The following is a 20,228-nucleotide window of genomic DNA, read 5'->3' as shown; positions in this document are numbered from 1 at the left end:
GCCGTGTCCCCATGCGGAGGGGGGGACGATGCCGCCGGCCCCCGCGCTGCTGCTGCTGTTGGTGCTGCTGGGGGGGGGGGTCGCCCCCCGGGAGCGGCCGGGACCCTCCCCACTGCGCATGGGTGAGGGGACATGGGGACATGGGGGGACATGGGGACATGGGGGGACATGGGGGGACATGGGGACATGGGGACATGGGGGGTATGGGGGACATGGGGGGACATGGGGGGACATGGGGACATGGGGGGACATGGGGACATGGGGACATGGGGGGGGATGGGAGGACATGGGGACATGGGGGGACATGGGGACATGGGGGGACATGGGGGGACATGGGGACATGGGGGGGGATGGGGGGGTATGGGGGACATGGGGGGACATGGGGGGACATGGGGACATGGGGGGACATGGGGACATGGGGGGACATGGGGGGACATGGGGGGACATGGGGACATGGCGGGGACATGGAGGGATATGGGGGGGTATGGGGGACATGGGGGGACATGGGGGGACATGGGGACATGGGGGGACATGGGGACATGGGGGGGTATGGGGGGACATGGAGGGATATGGGGGGGTATGGGGGACATGGGGGGACATGGGGACATGGGGGGTATGGGGGGACATGGGGACATGGGGGGACATGGGGGGACATGGGGACATGGGGGGGTATGGGGGACATGGGGGGGGGATGGGGGGACATGGGGGGACATGGGGGGATATGGGGACACGGGGACACTGGGGACATTGGGGACATGGGGACATGGTGGGGTCATGGGGACATGGGGGGACATGGGGGGACATGGGGGGACATGGGGGACATGGGGACATGGGGACATGGGGGGGTATGGGGGGACATGGGGACATGGGGGGACATGGGGACATGGGGGGACATGGGGGACATGGGGACATGGGGGGACATGGGGGGACATGGGGGGATATGGGGACACGGGGACACTGGGGACATTGGGGACATGGGGACATGGTGGGGTCATGGGGGTCACAGGGGGACATGGGGGGACATGGGGGGGTCGGGGGGGGTCAGTGACGTCATTGCCCCCCCAGCCGCCATCCTGGACGAGGGGGGCCCGTGCGGGGGGGGGCAGCGGCTGGGGGGGTCTGGGGGTCACAGGGGGTCACAGGGGGACATGGGGGACATGGGGGGGTTATGGGGGGGTCGGTGACGTCATTGCCCCCCCAGCCGCCATCCTGGACGAGGGGGGTCCCTGCGGGGGGGGGCAGCGCCTGGCGCTGGCGCTGGCGCGGGAGCAGCTCAACGGGGTCCTGGGGGCGCTGGGGACCCCCCCCCGGCCCCGCCTGGAGGTGGAGGTGTTCGAGCTGGGGGGGGACAGCCAGTACGAGACCACCGACATCAGTGAGTTACACTGGTTAGACTGGTTATACTGGTTAGACTGGGTTATACTGGGATATACTGGTTATACTGGTTATACTGGTTAGACTGGTTATACTGGGTTATACTGGGATATACTGGTTATACTGGTTATACTGGGATATACTGGTTATACTGGTTATACTGGGTTATACTGGGTGTACTGGTTATACTGGTTATACTGGTTATACTGGGGTGGGGGAGGTGGAGGTGTTCGAGCTGGGGGGGGACAGCCAGTACGAGACCACCGACATCAGTGAGTGTACTGGGTTATACTGGTTATACTGGTTAGACTGGGTTATACTGGGTGTACTGGTTATACTGGGGGTACTGGTTTATACTGGGGATACTGGTGATACTGGGGGTCACTGTGATGAACTGGGATGGACTGGGATGGATTGGGAGACACTGGGGGGCACTGGGGGGTTCAGTGGGGGGGTTACTGGTCCATACTGGTCTGTATGGTCCATACTGGTCTGTACTGGTCCATACTGGTCTGTACTGGTCCATACTGGTCTGTACTGGTCCCAGTGTGCCAGATCCTGCGCAAGGGGGTGCTCTCCGTCCTGGGCCACTGGGATGGACTGGGATGGATTGGGGGGCACTGGGGGGTTCAGTGGGGGGGTTACTGGTGCATACTGGTCTGTATGGTCCATACTGGTCTGTACTGGTCCATACTGGTCTGTATGGTCCATACTGGTCTGTACTGGTCCATACTGGTCTGTACTGGTCCCAGTGTGCCAGATCCTGCCCAAGGGGGTGCTCTCCGTCCTGGGCCCGGCCGCCAGCCCGGCCGCTGCCGCCACCGTCAGCCACATCTGCGGGGACAAGGAGGTGAGGGACCCCAAAACCCCCCCCGGGGACCCCAAAACCCCCCCCGGGACCCCAAAACCCCCTGGGACCCCCCCAAAACCCCCCAGACCCCCCCAAACTCCCTGAACCCCCTGGGACCCCCCCAAACCCCCTCAATCCCCTGGGAACCCCCCAGACCCCCTGGGAACCCCTGAACCCCCCGGGGACCCCAAAACTCACTGGGACCCCCCCAAAACCCCCCAGACCCCCCCAAACCCCCTGAACCCCCTGGGACCCCCCCAAACCCCCTCAATCCCCTGGGAACCCCCCAGACCCCCTGGGAACCCCTGAACCCCCCGGGGACCCCAAAACTCACTGGGACCCCCCCAAAACTCCCCAGACCCCCCCAAACCCCCTGAACTCCCTGGGAACCCCTGAACCCCCCCTGGGACCCCCAAACAGGGACCCCGGGGACCCCTGAACCCCCCTGGGACCCCCTTAAACACCCCAGGACCCCCAGACTGAGACCGGGGACCCCTGAACCCCCTGGGACCCCAAACCCCCTGAATCCCCCAGGACCCCCTGAACCCCCCTGGGAACCCCAAATCCCTACCCAGGAACCCCCTGGACACCCCCAGACCCTCCTGGGACCCCCCCTGACTCCCCCTGACCCCCTTGACCCCCCATGACCCCCCATGCCCCCCATGTCCCCCCATGACCCCCGTGACCTCCATGCCCCCCATGCCCCCCCTGACCCCCCGTGCCCCCCAGACCCCACACATCAAGGTGGGCCCCGAGGACCCCCCCTGACCCCCCATGCCCCCCATGTCCCCCCCTGACCCCCCATGCCCCCCGTGCCCCCCAGATCCCGCACATCAAGGTGGATCCCAAGGACCCCCCCTGACCCCCCCTGACCCCCCATGCCCCCCGTGCCCCCCAGATCCCGCACATCAAGGTGGGCCCCGAGGACCCCCCATAACTCCCCATGACCCCCCATGCACCCCATGCCCCCCATGCCCCCCCTGACCCCCCATGCCCCCCGTGCCCCCCAGATCCCGCACATCAAGGTGGATCCCAAGGACCCCCCATGACCCCCCCTGACCCCCCATGCCCCCCGTGCCCCCCAGATCCCGCACATCAAGGTGGATCCCAAGGACCCCCCATGACCCCCCCTGACCCCCCATGACCCCCCATGCCCCCCGTGCCCCCCAGACCCCGCACATCAAGGTGGGCCCCGAGGACCCCCCTGACCCCCATGCCCCCCATGCCCCCCTGACCCCCCATGCCCCCCATGACCCCCCCTGACCCCCCGTGACCCCCGTGCCCCCCAGATCCCGCACATCAAGGTGGGCCCCGAGGACGCCCCTGACCCCCCCTGACCCCCCCTGACCCCCCTGACCCCCCATGACCCCCATGCCCCCCCATGCCCCCCATGACCCCCCCTGACCCCCCGTGACCCCCGTGCCCCCCAGATCCCGCACATCAAGGTGGATCCCAAGGACCCCCCTGACCCCCCCTGACCCCCCATGCCCCCCAGATCCCGCACATCAAGGTGGGTCCCGAGGACCCCCCTGACCCCCATGCCCCCCATGACCCCCCCTGACCCCCCTGACCCCCCCTGACCCCCTATGACCCCCCATGCCCCCCCTGACCCCCCATGCCCCCCATGCCCCCCAGATCCCACACATCAAGGTGGATCCCAAGGACCCCCCATGACCCCCCCTGACCCCCCATGACCCCCCATGCCCCCCGTGCCCCCCAGACCCCGCACATCAAGGTGGGCCCCGAGGACCCCCCTGACCCCCATGCCCCCCATGCCCCCCTGACCCCCCATGCCCCCCATGCCCCCCATGACCCCCCTGACCCCCCGTGCCCCCCAGATCCCGCACATCAAGGTGGGCCCCGAGGACCCCCCTGACCCCCATGACCCCCCCTGACCCCCCTGACCCCCCATGACCCCTGACCCCCTATGACCCCCCAGATCCCGCACATCAAGGTGGGCCCCGAGGACGCCCCTGACCCCCCCTGACCCCCCCTGACCCCCCTGACCCCCCATGACCCCTGACCCCCTATGACCCCCCAGATCCCGCACATCAAGGTGGGCCCCGAGGACGCCCCCCGCCCCCCCCTGCTCCGTTTCGCCGCCCTCAGCCTCTTCCCCAGCAACGAGGACGTGAGCGGCGCCGTGGGGGGGCTCCTGCGCAGCCTGCACAGCCCCCCCGCCTCCCTCATCTGCGCGCAGCCCGAATGTGGGTCCGGGGGGGTCACTGGGGGGGTTACATGGGGTTATGGGGGGGTCCTGGGGGGGTATTGGGGGTCACTGGGGGGGTTACATGGGGTTATGGGGGGGTCCTGGGGGGGTATTGGGGGTTATTGGGGGGTTATGGGGGGTTATTGGGGGGGCTCCTGCGCAGCCTGCACAGCCCCCCCGCCTCCCTCATCTGCGCGCAGCCCGAATGTGGGTCCGGGGGGGTCACTGGGGGTCATTGGGGGGGTATTGGGGGGTTATGGGGGTCCTTGGGGGGGTTATTGGGGGTTATGGGGGGGTTACATGGGGTTATGGGGGGGATCCTGGGGGGGTATTTGGGGTCATTGGGGTGGTTATGGGGGTCCTGGGAGGGTCCTGGGGGGGTTATTTGGGGTCATTAGGGGGGGTATTGGGGGGTTATGGGGGTCCTTGGGGGGGTTATTGGGGGTTATGGGGGGGTTACATGGGGTTATGGGGGGGTCCTGGGGGGGTATTGGGGGTCATTGGGGTGGTTATGGGGGTCCTGGGAGGGTCCTGGGGGGGTTATTTGGGGTCATTAGGGGGGGTATTGGGGGGTTATGGGGGTCCTTGGGGGGGTTATTGGGGGTCATTGGGGGGGTTACATGGGGTTATGGGGGGGTCCTGGGGGGGTATTGGGGGGTTATGGGGGGTTATGGGGGGGTCCTGGGGGGGTATTGGGGGTCATTGGGGGGGTATTGGGGGGTTATGGGGGTCCTTGGGGGGGTTATTGGGGGTTATGGGGGGGTTACATGGGGTTATGGGGGGGTCCTGGGGGGGTATTGGGGGTTATTGGGGGGGTTACATGGGGTTATGGGGGGGTCCTGGGGGGGTATTGGGGGTTATTGGGGGGGTTACATGGGGTTATGGGGGGGTCCTGGGGGGTATTGGGGGTCATTAGGGGGGGTTATGGGGGGGTTATGGGGGGGTCCTGGGGGGGTATTGGGGGTTATTGGGGGGGTTACATGGGGTTATGGGGGGGTCCTGGGGGGGTATTGGGGGTCATTAGGGGGGGTTATGGGGGGGTTATGGGGGGGTCCTGGGGGGGTATTGGGGGTCATTGGGGGGGTTACATGGGGTTATGGGGGGGTCCTGGGGGGTTATTCGGGGTCATTAGGGGGGGTTATGGGGGGGTCCTGGGGGGGTATTGGGGGTTATTGGGGGGGTTACATGGGGTTATGGGGGGGTCCTGGGGGGTATTGGGGGTCATTGGGGGGGTTACATGGGGTTATGGGGGGGTCCTGGGGGGGTATTGGGGGTCATTAGGGGGGGTTATGGGGGGGTCCTGGGGGGGTATTCGGGGTCATTAGGGGGGGTTATGGGGGGGTTATGGGGGTCCTTGGGGGGGTTATTGGGGGTTATGGGGGGGTTACATGGGGTTATGGGGGGGTCCTGGGGGGGTATTGGGGGTTATTGGGGGGGTTACATGGGGTTACTGAGGGGGTCCTGGGGGGGTATTTGGGGTCATTGGGGGGGTTATTGGGGTCCTGGGGGGGTATTGGGGGGGTATTGGGGGTCATTGTGGGGGTTATGGGGGGGTTATGGGGGTCCTGGGGGGGTTATTGGGGGTCATTAGGGGGGGTATTGGGGGGTTAGGGGGGTCCTGGGGGGGTATTGGGGGGGTTAGGGGGGTCCTGGGGGGGTTATTGGGGGTCATGGGGGGGGGTATTGGGGGTCATAGGGGAGGTATTAGGGGTTATGGGGGGGGGTATTGGGAGTCCTGGGGGGTTTATGGGGATCCTGGGGGGTATTGGGGGTTATGGGGGGATATGGGGGGTTATGACCCCATTGTCCCAATGTCCCCATCGCCCCCATTGTCCCCATCGCCCCCATCGCCCCCAATGTCCCCATTGCCCCCAATGTCCCCATCGCCCCCATTGTCCCCATTGTCCCCATCGCCCCCAATGTCCCCATTGCCCCCAATGTCCCCATCGCCCCCATTGTCCCCATTGTCCCCATCGCCCCCAATGTCCCCATTGCCCCCAATGTCCCCATCGCCCCCATTGTCCCCATCGCCCCCAATGTCCCCATTGCCCCCAATGTCCCCATCGCCCCCATTGTCCCCATTGTCCCCATCGCCCCCAATGTCCCCATTGTCCCCAATGTCTCCATTACTCCCATCGTCCCCAATGTCCCCATCGCCCCCATTGTCCCCATCGCCCCCATCACCCCCAATGTCCCCAATGTCCCCATCGCCCCCAATGTCCCCAATGTCCCCATCGCCCCCAATGTCCCCAGGCCTCCTGCGGCTGGAGGAGCTGGTGCGGGGGTTCCTGATCTCGCGGGAGACGCTGTCGGTTCGGGTGCTGGAGGGGGCTCAGGACCCCACCCCCCTGCTCAAGGAGATCCGCGACGACAAGGTCCCCGTCATCGTCATCGACGCCAACGCCTCGGTGGCGCGGCTGGTGCTCAGCAAGGTGTGGGGCTGGGGGCTTGGGGGGCTGGGGGTTGTGGGGCTGGGGGTCGTGGGGCTCGAGGTTTGGGGAGCTGGGGGCTGGGGGGGTGGGAGTTATGGGGGTGGGGGCTTGAGGGGATGGGGACTTGTGGGGCTGGGGGGTTGGAGCTGTGGGGGTGGGGGTTGTGGGGCTGGGGGCTTGGGGGGCTGTGGGGCTGGGGGACTTGGGGACTTGGGTGGCTGGGGACTTGGGGGCTGGGGACTTGGGGGTCTTGCCCCATGGGGTTTTGGGACTGAGGGTTGGGGGACTTGGGGGTTTGGGGGACTGAGATCTATGGGACTGAGGGGGTGGGAGCTGTGGGGCTGGGGACTTGGGGGGCTGGGGGGCTTGGGGGTTTCAACCCATAGGGCTGGGGGCTTGGGGGCTGGGGGGATGGGAGCTGTGGGGCTGGGGGCTTGGGGGGCTGTGGGGCTGGGGACTTGGGGGCTGTGGGGCTGTGGGGCTGGAAGCTTGGGGGTTTCACCCCATAGGGCTGGGGGCTTGGGGGCTGGGGGGATGGGAGCTGGGGGCCTGGGGGTTGTGGGGCTGGGGACTTGAGGGGCTGGGGGCTTGGGGGTCTTGCCCTATGGAGCAGAACACCATGGGGAGATTGCCACGGGGCAGAGGGACACGCTGTGGGGCAGGGCTGCTATGGGGCAGGGCCGCTATGGGGCAGACCCCCCTGTTTCCCCCCCAGGCCGCTGAGCTGGGCATGACCTCGGCCTTCTACAAGTACATCCTGACCACCATGGTGAGTCCTGCCCCACACTGACCCCCGTTGACCCCCGTTGACCCCCATTGACCCCCATTGACCTGTTATTGACCCCCGTTGACCCTCGTTGACCCCCATTGATCCCCATTGACCCCCACTGACCCGTTATTGACTCCCATTGACATCCATTGACACCCGTTGACCCCGTTGATGCCCATTGACCCCCGTTGACCCACGTTGACTCCCATTGACGCCCGTTGACTCCCGTTGGTGCCCATTGACCCCCATTGACCCCCAATTACTCTCATTGACGCCCATTGATGCCCATTGACCCCGTTGACGCCCATTGATGCCCGTTGACTCCCGTTGACTCCCATTGATCCATGTTGATCCAACACTGACCCCCTTGACCCCCCTTGACCCTCCTTGACCCTCCTTGACCCCCCTTTACCCCCCTTGACCCCCGCTGACCCCTGCTGACCCCAGTGACCCCATTGATCCCTGTAGACCCCCATTGACCCCTGTTGACTCCCATTGACCCTCGTTGACCCGCATTGACTTATGTTGACCCCCATTGACTCCCATTGACCCCCACTGACCCCCATTGACTCGTGTTGACCCCACTGACTCCCATTGACCCCCACTGACCCCCATTGACTCCCATTGACTCCCATTGACCCCCATTGACTCGTGTTGACCCTCGTTGACCTGCATTGACTCGTGTTGACCCCATTGACTCCCATTGACCCCCATTGACCCCCATTGACTTTTATTGACTCCCGTTGACCCCCATTGACTCCCATTGACCCCCATTGACCCCCATTGACTCGTGTTGACCCCATTGACTCCCATTGACCCCCACTGACTCCCATTGACTTGTGTTGACCCCCATTGACTTGTGTTGACCCCCATTCACTCGTGTTGACACTCATCGACTCTCATTGACCCCCATTGACTCGTGTTGACTCCCATTGACTCCCACTGACCCCCATTGACTCCCACTGACCCCCATTGACTCCCATTGACCCCCCATTGATCCTTGACCCCCCTGTACCCCCCCAGGACTTCCCGCTGCTGCGCCTGGGGGGCGACGCCCCCCGCTCGGTCCTGGGCTTCTCCATGTTCAACACCAGCCACCGCTTCTACCCCGAGTTCGTGCGCAGCCTCAACATGTCCTGGCGCGAGAGCTGCGAGCGCGGCCCCTACCCCGGCCCCGCGGTGAGGGGGGGACCCCGAGACCCCCGGGGGGACCCCGAAATGGGGAGGGGGCCCACAAACCCGGGGAGGGCCCAAAAGCCCAATGGGAACCCAAGGGGGAGCCCAAAACCTTGAGGGAACCCAATGATCTTGGGGGAAACTCAGTGATCTTGGGGGGCATCTGGGGGTCTTGGGGGGAAACCAAGGACTGGGGGGGACAGGGAGGGACCCCAAAAGTCAAGTGGGACCCTGAAGTATGGTGGAGGACCCTAAAAATGTTTGGGGGGGGCTCAAAAAAGTAATGGGAACCCAAAGGGAACTCAACGATCTTGAAAGGACTCAACGATCTTGGGGGGAACCCAACGACCCTTTGGGTCAACTCAACGATCTTGGGGGGCACTCAATGATTTTGGGGGGCAACTCAAGGATTTTGGGGAGAACCCAATGACCCTTTGGGTCAACCCAACGATCCTTTGCGTCAACTCAATGGTCTTGGGGCAACTCAATGGTCTTGTTCCCCAACTCAGTGATCTTGGGGGGACTCAATGATCTTGGGGGGAAACCCAGTGACCCTTTGGGTCAACTCAATGATCTTTTGGGTCAACTCAACGATCTTGGGGGGAATCCAATGACCCTTTGGGTCAACCCAACGATCTTGGGGTAACTCAATGGTCTTGTTCCCCAACCCAACAATCTTGGGGGGGAACCCAATGGTCTTTGGGGCAACTCAATGGTCTTGTTCCCCAACTCAATGGTCTTGGGGCAACCCAACGACCCTTTGGGTCAACTCAACGATCTTGGGGGGAACTCAATGATCTTGGGTGGAACTCAATGGATCTTGGAGGGGTCTCAACGAACTTTTGGGCCAACCCAATGGACTTGGGATCAACTCGATGATCTTGGGTCAACTCAACGATCTTGGGGGGAACTCAATGACCCTTTGGGTCAACCCAACGATCATGGGGTAACTCAATGGTCTTGTTCCCCAACCCAACAATCTTGGGGGGAACACAATGGTCTTTGGGGCAACTCAGTGATCTTGGGGTCAACTCAACGATCTTGGGGGCAACCCAATGATCCTTTGGGGGAACTCAATGGTCTTATTCCCCAACTCAATGGTCTTGGAGGGAACTCAACGATCTTGGGGGGGACCCAATGATCTTGGGGGGCAACTCAATGGTCTTGGGGCAACTCAATGGTCTTGTTCTGCAACTCAATGGACTTGGGGGCAACTCAACGGTCTTGGGGGGAACTCAATGGATCTTGGGGGGATCTCAATGATCTTTTGGGCCAACTCAATGGATCTTGGGGGGAATCTCAACGATCTTTTGGGCCAACTCAATGATCTTGGGGGGAATCTGAGGCTATTGGGGGGCAACTCAATGATCTTTTGGGTCAACCCAACGCTCTTTTGGGTTGACCCACGGCCCCTTGGGGGTGACTGAGGGCTGTCCCCATGTCTGTCCGTGTGTCCGCGCGTCCGCGTGTCGCAGCTGTCGGCCGCGCTGCTGTTCGACGCCCTGCACGTGGTGGTCGGCGCCGTGCGCGAGCTCAACCGCAGCCAGGACATCGGGGGCGGGCGCCCCCTGGGCTGCGGGACCCCCGGCATCTGGCCCCACGGCACCAGCCTCATGAACTACCTGCGCATGGTGAGAGCGCCCCAAAAAACACCCCCCGGGACCCCAAAAACCACCCTGGGGACCCCAAAACCTGACCCGGGGACCCCAAATACCCCCCGGGGACGCCGAAACCCACCCAGGGACCCCAAGTACCCCCCAGGACCCCAAACCTGCATTGGGACTCCAAACCTCCATGGGACCCCCAGACTCTCCAGTGGGGACCTCAAAGACCCTGGGGACCCCAAAACCGACCTGGGGACCCCATAATCCAGCCGGGGACCCCAAACCTCCATGGGACTCCCAAACTCTCCACTGGGGACCCCAAAGACCCTGGGGACCCCGGAACCTGCCCGGGGACCCCAAAGACCCTGGGGACCCCAAACCTCCATGGGACCCTCCCCGAACACCCCAAACTCCCTGAGCACCCCAATACCCCCCGGGGACCTCAGTACCCCCTGGGGACCCCAAACCTCCATGAGACCTCAAACCTTCATGGGACCCTCCCTGAACACCCCAAACACCCCAAACCTGCACGGGATCCCCCAAAGCCCACCCTGGGGACCCCAACCCCCACCCTGGGCGGACCCCCCCGACCCCTCTGGGTCCCGGGGACCACCCCCTGGTTTTGGGGGGCTCAGGTTGGGGGTCCCGCAGGTGGAGTACGAGGGGCTGACGGGGCGCGTGGAGTTCAACAGCAAGGGGCAGCGAACCAACTACAGCCTGAGCGTGCTGGAGAGCGGGCGGGACGGCAGCCGGCAGGTCCGCCCCATAGCGCCCCATAGCGCCCCACGGCTGCCCCACACCTGCCCCACGGCTGCCCCACACCTACCGTGTCCATCCCCCCCCCAGGTGGGCGTGTGGTTCTCCAACCGCACCCTGGCCATGGACGCCACCACCTTGACCTTCAACGCCTCGGCCAGCCTGGCCAACCGGACCCTCATCGTCACCACCATCCTGGTGAGTTGGGGGTCACCATGGGGGGGTCCCCTTGGGGTGTCACCATGGGGATCACCATGGGGGTCTCCATCGCCATCTCCTTGAGGTGCCATTGAGGTCTCCTTGGGGTCTTCTTGGGGTGTCCCCATTGGGATCATCTTGGGGTCTCCTTGGGTTCCATTGGGTTCCATTGAGTTCCATTGGTTCCCGTTGGGTTCCATTGAGTTCCGTTGGGTTCCCGTTGGGTTCCATTGAGTTCCGTTGGGTCCTGTTGGGTTCCATTGGCTTCCCATTTGGTTCCATTGAGTTCTGTTGGGTTCCCATTGGGTTCCGTTGAGTTCTGTTGAGTCCCATTGGGTCCCATTGATTGCGGTTGAGTTCTGTTGGGTTCCCCTTGGGTCCCGTTTGGTCTCCATTGGGTTCCCGTTGGTTACTGTTGGGTTCTGCTGGGTTCTGTTGAGTTCCGTTGGGTTCCATTGGTTTCTGTTGGGTTCCGTTGGGTCCTGTTGGGTGCCATTGAGTTCCGTTGGGTCCCGTTGGGTCTCCATTGGGTTCCCGTTGGGTTCTGTTGAGTTCCGTTGAGTTCCATTGGTTTCTGTTGAGTTCCGTTGAGTCCTGTTGGGTTCCATTGAGTCCCGTTGGGTCCTGTTGGGTTCCATTGAGTTCCGTTGGGTCCTGTTGGGTTCTGTTGGGTTCCCGTTGGGTTCATTGGCTTCCCATTTGGTTCCATTGAGTTCCGTTGGGTTCCCATTGGGTTCCATTGAGTTCCGTTGAATTCTGTTGGGTCCTATTGGGTCCCATTGATTACGGTTGAGTTCTGTTGGATTCCCGTTGGGTCCCGTTGGGTCTCCATTGAGTTCCCGTTGGGTTCCGTTGGGTTCTGCTGGGTTCTGTTGAGTTCCGTTGGGTTCCATTGGTTTCTGTTGGGTTCCGTTGGGTCTCCGTTGGGTTCCCGTTGGGTTCTGTTGAGTTCTCTTGGGTTCCATTGATTTCTATTGAGTTCCGTTGGGTCCCGTTGGGTCTCCATTGGGTTCCCGTTGGTTTCTGTTGAGTCCCGTTGGGTTCTGTTGAGTTCCATTGGGTCCCATTGGTTTCTGTTGAGTCCCGTTGGGTCCCGTTGGGTCTCCATTGGGTTCCCGTTGGGTTCTGCTGAGTTCCATTGGGTTCCATTGGTTTCTGTTGAGTCCCGTTGGGTTCTGTTGAGTTCCATTGGGTTCCATTGGTTTCTGTTGAGTTCCATTGGGTTCCCGTTGGGTCCCCATGGGGTCCCCCAGCACCCCCCTTGCTGACCCCCGTGTCCCCCCAGGAGAACCCCTACGTGATGCGCGTGGGGGGCTCCCCGGAGCGCTACGAGGGTTTCTGCGTGGACATGCTGACCGAACTGGCCGCGCTGCTCAACTTCCGCTTCCAGCTGCGCCTGGTGGGGGATGGGCTGTACGGGGCCCCCGAGCCCAACGGCTCCTGGACCGGGATGGTGGGCGAGCTCATCAACCGGGTACGCGGGGAAGATTTGGGGGGTCCCGGGGGGTTTTGGGGGGTCTAGGAGGGGAATGGTGGTTTGCTGTGAGTTCTGGGGGGTGTCCTGGGGTGGGTTATGGGGGGTTTGGGGTGTCCTGGGGACATCTATGGGGTGATTTATAGGGGATTTCAGGGTGTCCTGGGGTGGGTTTTGGGGTGTTCTGGGGTGGATTTTGGGGGTTTTTGGGGGTCCTGGGGCAGTTTCTGAGGATTCTTGGGTGGATTTTGGGGTGTCCTGGGGTGACTTTTGGGGTCTCCTGGCGTGGATTTTGGGGTCTCCTGGGGCCATTTTTGGGGATCCTGGGGTGGACTTTGGGATGTCCTGAGTGGATTTTGGGGGGTCCCGGGGTGAATTTAGGGGTGTCCTGAGGTGGGTTTCGGGGTCTCCTGGGGCAGATTTCAGGGTCTCCTGGGGCAGATTTTGGGGTCTCCTGGGGTGGATTTTGGGGTCCCCTGGGGTGGTTTCTGGGGGTCCCGGGGTGGATTCTGGGGTGTCCCGGGGTGGATTTTGAGGTTTTATGGGGTCTCCTGGGGTGGATTTCGGGGCATCCCGGGCTGTTTTTGGGGCCATTTGTCCCATTTCCCGCCCCTCCCAGCTCATCCAACGCCCCCCATGACTTTTGGGGGTGTCGGGGGGATATGGGGGTGCCCTGCGGGGGGGGGGTCACTGGATATCGGGGTGTCCTCCCCCCAAAATGTCCCCCCAGAAAGCCGACCTGGCCGTGGCCGCCTTCACCATCACGGCCGAGCGGGAGAAGGTCATCGACTTCTCCAAACCCTTCATGACGTTGGGGATCAGCATCCTCTACCGCGTCCACATGGTACCGGGGGTCCCCAAAACCCGGGGGGGACCCCTGGGGGTCCGGGGGGGGTGCTCATGGACGTGTCCCCCCCCATTCCAGGGCCGCCGACCCGGGTATTTCTCCTTCCTGGACCCCTTCTCGCCGGCCGTCTGGTTCTTCATGCTCTTGGCCTACTTGGCCGTCAGCTGCGTCCTCTTCTTGGCCGCGCGGTGAGGGGGGGACCCCAAAATACACCCCCCCTGGGGGTACCCCCAGTGCTCCTGGTCCCCAAGGACAGGGTTTGGGGGTGCAGGGGGGTCCCAGGACCTTCTCTTGGGTCCATGATGGGTTTTGGGGTGCAGAGGGGTCCCATTGGGTCCATGATGGGTCTGTGATGGGTTTTGGTGTCACCTCTGGGTTCTGGGGTGCAGGGGGGTCCTGGGACCTCCTATTGGGTCCATGATGGGTTTTGGGGTGCAGAGGGGTCCTGGTGGGCCCATGGTGGGTACGTGATGGGTTTTAGGGTGGTCTCTGGTGTTTGGGGGTGCCGGGGGGTCCTGGTGGGTCCATGATGGGTTTTGGGGTCCTGGTGGGTCCATGATGGGTTTTGGGGTGCAGAGGGGTCCTGGTGGGTCCATGGTGGGTCCATGATGGGTTTTGGGGTCCTGGTGGGTCCATGATGGGTTTTGGGGTGCAGAGGGGTCCTGGTGGGTCCATGGTGGGTCCATGATGGGTTTTAGGGTGGTCTCTGGTGTTTGGGGGTGCAGGGGGTCCTGGTGGGTCCATGATGGGTTTTGGGGTCCTGGTGGGTCCATGATGGGTTTTGGGGTGCAGGGAGGACCCATTGGGTCCATGTTGGGTTTAGGGGTCACCTCAACGTTCTGGTGACACCTCGGGTTCCATGGGCCACCCAGTGGCTCCTGGGGTGTCCCTGATGCCATGTCCCCCCCCCCTCCCCCTCCCCTAGATTGAGCCCCTACGAGTGGTACCACCCCCACCCCCACCCGTGGCCGCGCGAGCAGCAGCGCCCCCTGCTGGAGAACCAGTTCACGCTGGGGACCAGCCTGTGGCTGCCGGTGGGCGGCTTCATGCAGCAGGGCTCCGAGGTGCTGCCCCGCGCCCTCTCCACCCGCTGCGTCAGCGGCGTCTGGTGAGACCCCGGGGTGGGACAAGGGGGGGTCCGCGTCCGGGCGACCCCCCCTGACCACCCCGCGGGGCGTTGGGGTAGGTGGGCGTTCACCCTCATCATCATCTCGTCCTACACGGCCAACCTGGCCGCGTTCCTGACCGTGCAGCGCATGGAGGTGCCCGTGGAGTCGGCCGACGACCTGGCCGACCAGACCAACATCGAGTACGGGACCATCCACGCCGGCTCCACCATGACCTTCTTCCAGGTGGGGGGGTGCTGGGGGGTGGGGAAATGGGGGGGTGGGGCTGGTGTGGGGCCTGCTGCCCCACACCCAGCCAACCCAACGCAACTGGGGTCAACTCAACCCAACCCAACATGGGTCAACCCAACCAACCCAACCCAAGCTGAGTCAACTCAACCCAACCCAACTGGGGTCAACTCAACCCAACCCAACATGGGTCAACCCAACCAATCCAACCCAACCCAACCGGGGTCAACTCAACCCAACCCAACATGGGTCAACCCAACCAATCCAACCCAACCCAACCTGAGTCAACCCAACCCAACCCAACTGGGGTCAACTCAACCCAACCCAACCAACCCAACCCAACCCGGGGCAACTCAATCCAACCAACCCAACCCAAACTGGGTCAACTCAACCCAACTGGGGTCAACTCAACCCAACCAACCCAACCCAACCTGGGTCAACCCAACACAACTAGGGTCAACTCAACCCAACACAACCAACCCAACTCAACCTGGGTCAACCCAACGCAACTGGGGTCAACTCAACCCAACCCAACCCAACCTGGGTCAACCCAACCCAACCCAACCTGATTCAACTCAACCCAACCAACCCAACCTGGTTCAACTCAACCCAACCTGGGTCAACCAACCCAACCTGGGTCAATCCAACCCAATTGGGATCAACTCTACCTAACCAGCCCAACCTGGGTCAACCCAACCCAACCTGGGTCAACCCAACCCAACGTGGTTCAACCCAACCCACCAAAACCCAACCTGGCCTAAGTCAACCAACCCAACCCAACCCAGGTCATCTCAACCCAACTCAACCCAACCCAACCTGGGTTGACCCAACCCAACCCACACCAACTCAACCCAACTCAACCAAACCCAACCTGGCCTAAGTCAACCAACCCAACCCAGGTCATCTCAACCCAACTCAACCCAACCCAACCTGGGTTGACCCAACCAACCCAGACCAACTCAACCCAACTCAACCAAACCCAACCTTGCCTAAGTCAACCAATCCAACCCAGGTCTTCTCAACCCAACTCAACCCAACCCAACCTGGGTTGACCCAACCCAACCCACGCCAACTCAACCCAACTCAACCAACCCAACCTGGCCTAAGTCAACCAACCCAACCCAACCCAGGTCATCTCAACCCAACTCAACCCAACCCAACCTGGGTTGACCCAACCCAACCCACACCAACTCAACCCAACTCAACCAAACCCAACCTTGCCTAAGTCAACCAACCCAACCCAGGTCATCTCAACCCAACTCAACCCAACGCAACCTGGGTTGACCCAACCAACCCAGACCAACTCAACCCAACTCAACCAACCCAACCTGGCCTAAGTCAACCAACCCAACCCAACCCAGGTCATCTCAACCCAACTCAACCCAACCCAACCTGGGTTGACCCAACCCAACCCACACCAACTCAACCCAACTCAACCAAACCCAACCTTGCCTAAGTCAACCAACCCAACCCAGGCCATCTCAACCAAACCAACCCAACCCAACTCAACCAACCCATCCCCACCCTCCCCTCCCCCCCCACCTCCACGCCGCCGCCCCCACTCCCGTGTCCCCCCAACCTCCCCAGAACTCGCGCTACCAGACCTACCAGCGCATGTGGAACTACATGCAGTCCAAGCAGCCCAGCGTGTTCGTGAAGAGCACGGAGGAGGGCGTCGCGCGCGTGCTCAACTCCAAGTACGCCTTCCTGCTCGAGTCCACCATGAACGAGTACCACCGGCGCCACAACTGCAACCTCACCCAGATCGGGGGGCTGCTGGACACCAAGGGCTACGGCATCGGGATGCCGCTGGGTACGGGGGGGTCGCGGCGGGGTGGGGGGGACGCGGGTGCCGGGACCCCCGCGGTGACGGTGGCGCCGTCGCAGGGTCGCCGTTCCGGGACGAGATCACCTTGGCCATCCTGCAGCTGCAGGAGAACAACCGGCTGGAGATCCTCAAGAGGAAGTGGTGGGAGGGGGGACACTGCCCCAAGGAGGAGGATCACCGCGCCAAAGGTGCCGCCGGGAGGGACCCAGGCGTCCGGGAGGGGGTGGGGGGCACCAGGTGACCCCCCGTGCCCCATCGTGTTCTCCGTAGGGTTGGGGATGGAGAACATCGGCGGCATCTTCGTGGTGCTGGTGTGCGGGCTGGTGGTCGCCGTCCTGGTGGCCGTCGTGGAGTTCGTCTGGGCCACGCGGCGCTCGGCCGAGAGCCAGGAGGTCCCCGGGGGACCCAGGCGTCCGGGAGGGACCCAGGCGTCCGGGGAGGGAGGGAAGGGGGCATTGGTGGGGTGGGTGGGGAGGAGGGAGAACCCAGGAGGTCTTGGGGGGACCCAGGCGTCCGGGGGTGGTGGAAATGGATGGGGAGAGGACCCAGGTGTCCGGTGGGGGGTGGGGTGGGGTGGGGGGTCACAGAGGGGACCCAGGAGTCCGGGAGGGACCCAGGAGTCCGGGAGGGACCCAGGCGTCCGGGAGTGGTGGAAATGGATGGGGAGAGGACCTGGGTGTCTGGTGGAGGGTGGGATGGGGTGGGGGGATCACAGAGGGGACCCAGGCGTCCGGGGGGGTCCTGGTGTGCAGTGGGGGGTGGGATGGGGTGGGGGAGTCACAGAGGGGACCCAGGTGTCCGGGGCTGGACGGGGGTGGTTCGGGGGTACTGGGGGTGTCCCAGAGGGACCCAGGCGTCCGGGGGGGGTCAGGGGTACTGGGCGTGTCCCAGCAGGGACCCAGGCGTCCGGGGGGGTTCGGGGGGATTGGGGGTGTCCCAACAGGGACCCAGGCGTCCGGGGGGGTTCGGGGGGATTGGGGGTGTCCCAACAGGGACCCAGGCGTCCGGGGGGGATGGGGGGACTGGGGTTGTCCCAGAGGGACCCAGGCGTCCGGGGCTGGACGGGGGTGGTTCGGGGGTACTGGGGGTGTCCCAGAAGGGACCCAGGCGTCCGGGGGGGGTCAGGGGTACTGGGGGTGTCCCAGAAGGGACCCAGGCGTCCGGGGCTGGACGGGGGTGGTTCGGGGGTACTGGGGGTGTCCCAGAAGGGACCCAGGCGTCCGGGGCTGGACGGGGGTGGTTCGGGGGGACTGGGGGTGTCCCAGAAGGGACCCAGGCGTCCGGCCCTGACCCCGCCCCCGGTGCCCCCCCCCAGCTGTCGCTGTGCACGGAGATGCTGCGGGAGCTGCGCGCCGCCGTTTCCCTGCGCCGCCCCCCCCGCGCGCGCCGCCGCCGCCGCCCCCCCCCCCACCCGGGCCGGGACTTTCGCTTCAGCAACGGCAAACTCAGCGCGGGGGGGCCGGAAATGGGGGGGGGGGGCGCGGCCGGGGGGGCCCCTCCCGCCCCCCCCGCCCCCCCCGCCCCCTGCACCCACGTGCGGGTTTGTCCCGAGTGTCGCCGCATCCAAGCGCTGCGGGGGGGCGGCGGGGGGGGGCGGGGGGGGGCGCATCCCCCTCCCCACCCCCCCGCGCCGCCCCCCCCGCCGCAAAGCGGCGAAGCGGGGGGGGGAGGGGCGAGGCAACCGGAGTGACCCCGCCCCCCCCCCAACCCCCCCCCCCCCCCCCCCCCCCGCTTTGTACGCCGTGCGTATGCCAGGAATTGGGGGGGGGGCTCCCCCCAAATTAAAGGGTCCCCTCCCCCAAATAAAGCGCCCCCCCCAATACCCCCTCCCCCAACTATAGGAATATCCCGTTTGGACTCAACACCCCCCCCCCCAAAAAAAATGGACCCCCCCCAAAATAAACTGCGCTGTGCCTTCCCGGGGGGGGCGGAGACCCCCCAAGAATAATGGGGGGGACAAACCCCCCCCCCAAAAATAGCGGGGGGGGCGATATAAGGACCCCCCCACAAAATCACGTGGGGGACGGAGACCCCCCAATAAATACTGGGGGGGGGCACACAGGAGGGAGCCCCCAAAACGGGGGGGGGGACACACACGGAGCATTGGGGGGGGGGGGGGGGGCGCGGTTGTTATAATTATTATAATTAATTTTTTTGTGGTTAATTTTCCCTTTTTCGCCGTTTTTTTCAAGGGGGGGGGGGCGGTTCCCTCCCTATGGGGGGGGGAAGGGTGGGGGGGGGGGGGGTCACCCCATCCCCCCCCCCTCCTCCCCCCATAATAAACCCACCGGAACTTTTACGCTGGTCTGAGGCCGCCAGGGGGCGCGCGCGGGATGCAAATGAGATGCAAATGAAAGGGGGGGGGGGGAGCGCGCTCTCCCGGACGCCTGGGTCCCTCCTCCCCCCCCCTCTCCGGACCCCGCAAGGTCACCCGCCCCCCCCCCCCCCCCCCCCCCAGTCGATGGTTGCCATGGCAACCAGACGTGACGTCACCGGGGACACCGGCGGCATCGGGATGCGCGGGAGGGGAAACCCCCCCCAAAATAACCCCTAATTTGGGGGGGGGGGAGTAATTAAGAGGGGGTGTCCCTCATTTGAAGAGCGGAGTCATTAATTGAGGGGGTGCTCGCTAATTAATTGCGGGGTGGCGCTAATTGGGAGCGGGGGTCGCTTAATGGTGGGGGGTCTGTAATTTTGAGGGGGGCCTTGATTAATTGCGGGGACCCTGATTAATTGGGGGGGGGTGTAAATTGCAGGGGGTCCCTAATTGGGGTGATGTCCCTAATTTGGATGGGAGGCCTTAATGAGGGCGGGTCCCTAATTTTTGAGGGGGGGGGTCCCAATTTGGAGGGGGGGTCTAATTAATTGGTGGGAACCATAATTGGATGAGGGGGTCCCTATTTGGGATGGGGGGCTCCTATTCGGGAGGGGGGGCCATAATTAGACAGGGCGTCCCTAATTGAGGGGGGGGGCGTCCCTCATTTGGAGGGGGGGTTCCCTAATCAAGAGGGGATCCCTAATTTGAAGGGGAGGCCCTAATTAATCGGGGGGGGTCCCTAATTTGGGGGGGGGGGTGTCCCTGGTCCCGTCGTTCCCCCATCCCCCGGTTGCTAGGGGCCCCCGTTGCCATGGCAACCACGCTGCCCGGCAACCGCGTTCCCATGGCGACGGGCGCGGGGATGCTGCAGCGGGGCGGGGGGGGTCGAGCCAATTAACCAGAGCGCTAATTAGTATGTGGGCTCCTTTTTATTTGGGGGGGGGGCGGGGGGGTCGTCGTGGCCTGGGGGGGGCAGTTTGGGGGGGGCTGGGGGGATTTGGGGGGGATGGGGGGAGTCAGGCCCGGGGGGGGGGGGTCA

The 20,228-nt window shown here is 64.0% G+C and overlaps 1 protein-coding gene across 1 annotated transcript; it reads left to right on the top strand.

Annotated features, from left to right (window-relative positions):
• Nucleotides 1-1,022: 1,022 nt before the first annotated feature.
• GRIK5 (glutamate ionotropic receptor kainate type subunit 5) lies at nt 1,023-18,580 on the top strand. The gene is made up of 19 exons (XM_071800523.1): nt 1,023-1,125; nt 1,202-1,375; nt 2,127-2,224; nt 4,266-4,431; nt 6,687-6,865; nt 7,581-7,634; nt 8,658-8,813; nt 10,286-10,441; nt 11,066-11,170; nt 11,261-11,368; nt 12,654-12,842; nt 13,573-13,686; nt 13,768-13,877; nt 14,615-14,797; nt 14,876-15,041; nt 16,632-16,857; nt 16,932-17,060; nt 17,143-17,264; nt 18,188-18,580. Exons 1-19 carry the CDS (start codon nt 1,023-1,025, stop codon nt 18,560-18,562), a joined length of 2,913 nt encoding a protein of 970 aa, XP_071656624.1. The 3' UTR covers nt 18,563-18,580.
• Nucleotides 18,581-20,228: the final 1,648 nt, after the last annotated feature.

Source organism: Patagioenas fasciata, chromosome 31 (genome assembly GCF_037038585.1).
Source record: "Patagioenas fasciata isolate bPatFas1 chromosome 31, bPatFas1.hap1, whole genome shotgun sequence".
In the NCBI taxonomy this organism is placed as follows: Eukaryota; Metazoa; Chordata; class Aves; order Columbiformes; family Columbidae; genus Patagioenas; species Patagioenas fasciata.
This window is presented reverse-complemented; position numbering and strand designations above follow the sequence as displayed.